We start from the raw sequence: 8,596 nt of genomic DNA, 5'->3' as shown, positions 1-8,596 counted from the left end.
TGGGGCTGATTAAGTCGATGGTCAATGTATCCTCCTTGTGTAAAAGACAATAGATCTTCCTATAACGTATCTAATTCGCTTTTCAATTTACTAATGTTTTTCCATTTGTACTTCTTGTTTCCTTTCTTGTTCCAGTTGCCACTGCTGTAGTTTCTCTTCTTCTTTCTTTTCTCGTTCTTCTTGTTTATTTTCTTTCTCCTCTAACAACTGCTGTAATTTCTCTTCTTGTTTATTTTCTTTCTCCTCCAACAACTGCTGTAATCTCTCTTCTTGTTTTTTTTCTCGTTCTTCTTGTTTCTTTTCTTTTTCCTCCAACAACTGCTGTAATCTCTCTTGTTTATTTTGCTGTTCGAGCTGCCATTGTTGAGGTTTTCTTGCCACTGCTGTAATCCTTTCTTCTTGTTTCTTTTCTTTTTCCTCTAACAACTGCTGTAATCTCTCTTCTTGTTTATTTTGTTGTTCGAGCTGCCACTGTTGCAGGTTTTCTTGCAACTGCTGTTGTCTCTCTTCTTGTTTCTTTTGCTGTTCTTGTATTGCTGCCATCAAATCTGCTAAGCTGTAGTTTGATTTGCCTCTTCTCGTTTCCATTTTTTTCTTTTCTGTCCCACTCTCTGACACCAATTTGTTACATCTCCGTTCGTTAGTTAATTTTCGTAAAAATTCTTTCCGATGAACTTTAGCGACACAGGTCCTTTCTTAATAAAACTGATTTATTCTTTCTGAATACAACTTTGCAATACACTTAATTTTAACAGTCACGCTATAACTAACGCTATAATTCACAACGAACGCCTCACCGACTCAACAATCTCTCTCTCTGTCCACAGTTCAATTACATTACATTGCCGTCACTTCTTGGCCGTCTTAAATAAAAGAATACCGTACATCTAGTAACCTCCCGAGGATTCACGAAGCTTCGAGAATATGACGTGTTACTAGAGTCACGTGTCCCCCGCTGTCGTAACACTTCCTTTATAGGTCGAGAATTTATCTTCGCTCACTCAAACTAGGCCTTGGCTATGTCCTTGCAGTTTAGCACAGATATTTTGCTTGTGTCCGGTCATTAAATTTGTATTTCTTTCTAAAACTGGTATTTTTCTTGGTTATTAAACAAAACTATTCTTCCAATCCACCAACCCCACATTTCTCTGGTCCGTGGTTTCCAGATTATTGTAATTAAGTAGTCCGCTACAGTAAATAACTGGCACCAGGGGTGTAGCATTTTTCTTACGGTATGCAACTGAATAAAACTTCCAGTCTCTTTATTTTATTCTCACGAATCCAGGTCTACAGAAAAACACAGCATCACTTCGTAGTAAATATCTTGTTGAATATTCTGTTATTCTGCAGATATATCACATAGCTCTAACCACATCCATACCAGTAAGTTTGAAAATTTTCATTTAATTATGATATGGGCCATTTGAGACATATACTGACACCCATTCTTTATTTTTGTTATTAAAGTAAGTAATTATCATTTTTAATTTTCTCTGAAATTAAATCGATAGTTCAGAAATGAATTTTTGTTACTATCATATATATATACACACACACACACACACATATATATATATATAAGTATATTATTTTAGATGGAAAGAAAAAAGTAAAACAATAATTTTTGTTGAAAATGGACTCAGAATTATTGAAAACCGATAGGGGCGTATTCATTTTAGGATAATTTGAGAAAGGACCTAGGTATAGTCTACGACGTTTAGTGAGTATTTATTAATTTTAATCATATTCTTTATAACTTTAGAAAAGAAATTAGATATGGGTTAACTATGTTTACTAACTTAAACTTTAAAGGTCGATTTGTTCAAATGTAAAGTCAAGAACAGTTTTTTAGATTGTTTCGTTTGGAATTTTATAAGTTAAAACATGAATGAGCGACAAACAAGTTAAACTAAAAAAGACTGTTCGAAAGTATGAATAATATTAGTATTACTATTAGTATTCAATTTTAAAATAAGTTTTGTTATGATTAATAATAGTAGTTAGTCATGTCAGCAGTACAATCGTTACTTTGTTATTAATTAATGCTGAGGTGCTTTGATACTGATACTAGTCTAGTACTAGTAGTAGTATTGCTTGTTCACCTAAGTAACAACTTGCTAATTGTTATATACAAATTACCAGTGAATGGCATAGTGTCATTAGTGGTCTAAGAGTAAGAGTATTATGCTGTGTTGATAACTTCCCCTGACACAGGGGCAGTAGGTGTTTTAATTCTAGTTTGGATGGAAGCTTGTTTTTAATTATCTCTATACAAATTACTAGTTAGGGCTAAAATATTGTGCACAGTTGTGGTCTTTTTATAACATAAAATTTGTGGATAAGAAGGGTTATGTTTGTTCATCCAGGGTAAGTAAAAAACTCACCACCCCTTATTATTTAAATATTTTTCAAGCTCTTCCTTAAAAGTTACTGCATCTATCACATCTGAAGGTACCCATTCCAAAGGTCAACCAGTCTGTTAGAAAAATAAAACTATCTTGGCTGAAAATGACTCTTTCCTCTGACATAATTTATTATTGTGAGAATTGTACCATTCTCACCATAAGTACAAAACAAAAAGATGATACATCGAAACACTATCAATTCCTTTGACGTCTTAAACACTTCAATGAGATCTCATCTAATTCTTCTTTTTTTCCAAAGAAAACAGTTTGAGATATCATATTTAGTCCTTTTATGACAACCTTTCCATCCCATTATTATCATCATAGAACTCTCCTCTGAAACCCTTTCCAACAATTCAATGTCCCTCCTAAGGTAAGGAGCTCAAGACTGAACAAAATATTCAAAATAAGACCTAACTTGTGACCTATACAATGAATTATAATCTCTTTAGACTTACACAATGTCTCTGTAACTATAACCCGAAATCCTATTTTCAGTACAACTTTTATTAAAGAGCACACTACTTGTATGGCTTAAGAGAAAGATCAAGGTGTGTTATATGGACACCCCCTGAACAAAATTGCAATTTATATCTCATTAAGTCAAAAAATGGTATAAAATTCAAATTTAGCACCTCAATTTATAAAATGATACATTTTATGTAAATTTTGATTCCAGAGTTTGAACTTACATACTCAAAATCATAAAGAATATTGGTCTTATTGTTTGAATAACAAATTTATATTTTTGACAACAGGGATCACTGGGCTGCTTTTTGTTGTAAATAAATAATATAGCCATGTGCGATATCTCAGTGACCTAAGGAATGATGAAATAAGTGTTTTCTATTTAGGTATGTACTAAATATAACATTTATAATTATCCTTATTTAGTAATAGCCCTTGTACCATTATACAATTTTTCATTTACTTCATTTGTCTAATCAGGTATCTAATAGCAACTGCAAGTTAAAAGCTATACAATATTTGATACTATATTTGAAATCCCTGATTGTAACCCATAAAGATTCAACATTTTGACTTTGATTTGTCTTCATTCCTAAAAGACTGCAATTCATCACTTATCTATAGAGAGCAACTCCATTCCTTCTGTGAAGTTTCTTACTATTAAATACTCCAAATCTAACAAAGTTTCAGTAATTCCCATTACATAATAGTCTTTTATTTCACTTTGAGACTTGAATTCATGATATTTTGTAACATTACAAAATCAATGTGTTACTAGCTTTCATTTAATATATACATGTTTTCAGAAACAACAGTATAGTATTAAGCTACTTTTCTAATCCTAAACTTTTTGTACATGAAAATATATCATACTAGCTGAAGTACCTATCCGTTAAACAGGTGAAATAAAAATTTGTTTGTAACAAAGGATAGGAAATTGTGCTTCTGTTGTTTTTATCTTATCATAATAACCATTAAAAGTACAATATAAATACATAAAAGTGCCAATACTGAAAAGAAAGATATACTGTTTTCAAGAATTCTTACAATATGAAATTATATGGGAGGGTTCAACCCCCACATGACCTTACTCATCATTCTGTATCACTGTGTCAAGTTTGTTGCTGATTGATCAAGAAAAGTGGAAATGTATAAGGAACAGGTACACACACACACATATATTGACTTTTATTTATATAGAAGATGGGGGGTCCACTCCCACCCACTTCATGACCTTCTTCATGTCATCCTATATCACTGTGTCAAGTTTGTTGCTGATTGATCAAGAAAAGTGGAAATGTATAAGGAACAGATATGTATGCGACCATGTATTTTTTTACTTTATATAGTAGATACCCAATGTATGACAAAAACTGTAACAAGCTGAAAATAAAATTAAAACTGTTCAGTAAGTTTCTCCATACAGGTTTTCATGTGACTACTCTTCCAAAACTAAATAAACTAATTCTTTAAAAAATAATGATTGTCCTTAGATTTAATGTTATAAAACTAATAACAATTTTTGTCATAGTGTATGATAATATATATAATTCAATGAAAACAAATACACTCTGATCCTAGAAAAGCAGACAGCACAATGTTAATTGTTTGGCAAGAGAACTTGTAATGAAATTAGATAACCTATTTTCAGAAATTAAAATGATTCATAAGACGGTAGTTGAAGTTTTATAAGAAAGATTAAAACAAAGTAATACCAAAAATCTTTTATTACTGACATTTCTGAATTTTTTTCTTAATTCAATGTCAGTAGTGTAAAAAAAGTTTAAAAATAATTGAGAACTTTATAAGTATAAAAAATCATAAGATTTCAAGTGAGGAGTTGTTGATATGAATGAAAGTTGAGAAAGAATACAATCTAATGTGTTTGCATTTTAAAATGTAGGCTGGAAGAAACTGTATAAACACATGCATTCTAAGAAATCAATAAATCAACTTAAAGCTTACTGTACTAGGTAGGCAGTGTTTAAGAAACACATGGTGACAATCAAACATGTTTTCCCTTCTCATTGTTCCTATCTAGCTAGAGCTAGCCATAATTAAACAAGAACATGTTAATAAAATAGGTTAATGACTTAATGGTGCTATATATTTCTACTGTTGTTAGTCCAAGTATAGTATTTTTTGACAAACACAGTTTAATGAGCAAGTTATTCAGCAATTAAAGTGGTTTTTGAGTTTTTAAAGAAAAATAATCAATATTAACTTACTGTAACACTAGTTACATTTGTATCTTGTAATAAGTAAGCAATATATTAAGTTGCAGCTACACTGTTGTTTAGTAGAAACAAGGTAAATCAGAACAACAGGTATCACTATGGCCAGCTGTGTAACCAGCAACCATTAGGCCACACACTCACATTTGTGAGTTGTGTACTTTCTGCTGTGTGCAGTTACACCAATGAAAGTAGTGCTATCCATCATATTTTGTGAGTTTAATTGGTATGTGTCTGAAGCTGAACAAGTTTGAGTTATGGCAAAGCTACTAAGGCTGTTTATAATCAGTCAACCCTATTCATTGATAAAGAGTTGGCAGTGAGCACTGCTAGTTATTTGCCTTCCTTCTGGTCAGCAGTTCAAAATTAGGGATGGCAGCAGATATCCTTAATAGTTTTGCCAACTTAATATGTAATTAATACTTGTAGGTAATCAATTGAGTTCATTGCTTAAGACTATTACTGAGACAGATATATTATTAAAAATGTTTTTTTTTAGAAAAACTTTATTACTTAACTGGAAATTTATCTCATTGTTAGGGTTGAATTGCTTAAGACTGATTATGTGTGATTTGACATAATTTAGTAAAGAAAAATTACCAGTTTTTTCAGTGATTAGTTAGGGTATCTAGTGGTGTAGGAATGAGTTTCAAAGTTGGGTGCTTGGCTAGACATGCAGATTTTACAATGAGAAATTGAAAATATAAGGAGCTGCTAAAAGCAGCTGAATCTTGGGGGGTCTTGGGGCATGTCCCCCAGTAAATTAATATAATATAATTTACAGCTGCTACACGAGTCAAATATATCAACCCTGGTTATGACACTTCTGGTTTTTATTTTATGTATAGCATCTAGTAGTGTTTAGGCTCTACAAATGTTTATGAGCCTTCTTACTGAAGTTAAAATGCCAATTATTTTCCTACAACAAGTTGTGTTTTGTGTATATAAGTATTATGTACTTCTAGGTTAATAAACAAGACTTGTTTATGGTGAGCATTATGAGGTAGTGAACTTCCAATTATTTGGATATTGGGTAGTTGATGTAGCACATTTTTTTTTCACTTTAACCACACATGAAGTAGTTGGTCCTTACGTGTAGACACCTCAAATGCAAGGTAAAAATTTAGTCTGTTTTAAATGATTTAGTACATATTCAAAGAGTGTTCATGTTTAAAAGTATGTATTAAAACATTGATATTTAAGATTCTATCTATAACAATTAATTTTCCATTGTTATGAATATGAATTGATAAATAGTTTGATTTCAGTCTTATCTAGAACACAGTAAAGATCATGGCGAAACGAAAATTGGCTGAAGAAGAGAACTTTATGGAACCTTTGGAAAAGAAATTTGAAAATGACTGTATCGATGCAGCTAATAATTTTAAAAACTCACTTGATAGTGATGAAGAAGATGATGAAGAAGCTGCAAAAAAATACAATTTTTTGGATCCTGAAGAGTTAGAAGGTAATTTCAAGATGTAGCAGTTGAATTGAGCACTATTTAATCAGTACATTATACCCTGAAAATTGATTTACACTACTGATGATAAATCATGCTTCATAAGGACATTATTTTCAATTTTATCTCTAGTGAAAAAGAAATCTGCAACTTACAGAATAAATTAGGTGCAATGCCATAAGATGATTCACACACCTAAATTAATTTTGATTACTCTATGACAAAATAAAAAGGACTCAAAAATCTGATAAATCTTGTATACACATCACCATTATAAGAGGCTTGACTGTATTTCTTTGGTTTGATACCCAAGCTGTGGTGATTAGCCTTGAATAGATGAAACTACAGTCCACAGCAGTGGGTATGGCCAATCAAGCAATGCATTAGGCCTCTATGTCACAGATGTCACTAATAACCTAGCCTTAGAGAAACTACTTTGTCTGTTATTGATCATCTCTATTCTGATGGCAAAATTATGTGCCATTGCTCAACTTTGCATATGGGGGTCTTGAGGGTATGTAGTTGAATTGGATTGCTGAGGTTCCAGTTTATTTGGCCATTGTTCCCATGAAAAAAGCCTCTAATGTGAAGAGAGGTTAGAAACTTGAGTCTTCATAAAACTTAAAAATCTTGTTTATTAACTTGTTAATGGTACCAAATACATAGCTTTATTGCAATGGCTTTTTTGATTAGATTATACTCTTTCACAACCATAGCCTCAACTTTGTGGATGAGTGTGTTGCTCCATTTTGGCTTGTTTGTGGTTTCATAACCCATTTTTGCCTTAAAATTTAAGACTCTTTGAAATTTTGTCTTTTTGGCCCTTCATCATTTAACAATCTCACTATGTAATCATCCTTCTTTTAAAAGGGCTGTAACACATTAATCTAGTCTTAAATGTACTTTTGACAGCATTGTACATCTAATAGTTGGGAATTTTTCATGAACCAAATATACAAGTGCTACACATTTGGCATAGATCAGAACAGTTTGTACCTGGTGTCACACTGCTATTAGCATATGTTAATTGTTTTAAAAAGTGCAAACAACAGAAGGCTGTTTGCACTTTTTAAAACTATATATATAGAGAGAGAGAGTATAATATTTTTAGATTATAAAATTTAAGAGTTTAGAATTCATATTTTTGTGTAAGACCAAGCTAGACAATGCATTATCACATATATGTTACTGTGAATTAACTATGGATTGGGTGGGTAAATAATTCTATATGAATGACAAGCTTTCTTATCAGTGGTGAATGGTTTCGAAAAGTGACTTAGTTAATAAAGGCAACATTATTTATGAGGGTAAGAAAGAAGAATGTCTTAGTAGAAAAATATTTTTTTACTTTCTTTCAGTGGTGATGGAAACTAATTTTGTCTGAAAAGTCAAATATTGTCAGTATTGATTTTTTTCATTCCATCAAGGGCAAGAGGAAGCTACTGTAGACTTTGAAGGAGATATTCGCATCACACCATTTAACATGAAAGAAGAATTGGAAGAAGGCCACTTTGATAAAGAAGGAACATATATTTTTCACAAAGATCAAAAGGAAATAAGAGATAGCTGGCTGGACAATATTGATTGGGTCAAGGTAAGGAGCACAGAATATTGATAAAGAGCACAGAAAAAATGTATGCAAAAAATTTTGCAATTCTTTTTTATCAGATGTAAAGAAAACAATTCTATGTTTAAGGGCAACTTATATGGCTCCACAAGCAGTTATCACTGCTTGATATCATTTAAATTAAAGTCATTTTTCTAGATAATCAAAATATGTTGACTTCAGCTTTTGCAATTGTGAAATTACTAGTACTCTGCAGAAAATGACCCAGTTCAGAAAAAGTGTATTTGGTACACCAATAAAAGAGCAAAAGTTTGGAGATGGCTTGAATGGGTAATGAAGAAAACTTTATTATAAACTAGACCAATGTGACCAGTTGGGTCAACCACTATTCAGAGGTTATGAAGAATTCAAGCTAATTTTAATATTGCATCGAAATGAAGGTTTATTTTAAGAGAATTTA

The 8,596-nt window shown here is 31.6% G+C and overlaps 1 protein-coding gene across 2 annotated transcripts in view; it reads left to right on the top strand.

Moving 5' to 3' along the window:
* The first annotated feature begins 1,673 nt into the window (after positions 1–1,673).
* LOC106465921 (CD2 antigen cytoplasmic tail-binding protein 2 homolog) overlaps positions 1,674–8,596 on the top strand; it is a 25,897-nt gene continuing 18,974 nt past the window's right edge. Inside the window, exons 1-3 of one of the 2 annotated variants that reach the window (XM_013926159.2) lie at positions 1,674–1,720; positions 6,376–6,575; positions 7,997–8,163. In XM_013926159.2, coding sequence (XP_013781613.1) covers positions 6,401–6,575; positions 7,997–8,163 — 342 coding nt within the window. In that variant the 5' untranslated portion in view covers positions 1,674–1,720; positions 6,376–6,400. Of the gene's footprint in view, positions 1,721–1,911; positions 1,930–6,375; positions 6,576–7,996; positions 8,164–8,596 lie in introns of those variants that run through there. The other variant, XM_022393873.1, reaches the window with a different exon arrangement.

The sequence above is a fragment of the Limulus polyphemus genome, unplaced genomic scaffold, assembly GCF_000517525.1.
Source record: "Limulus polyphemus unplaced genomic scaffold, Limulus_polyphemus-2.1.2 Scaffold2094, whole genome shotgun sequence".
Lineage (NCBI taxonomy): Eukaryota > Metazoa > Arthropoda > Merostomata > Xiphosura > Limulidae > Limulus > Limulus polyphemus.
This window is presented reverse-complemented; position numbering and strand designations above follow the sequence as displayed.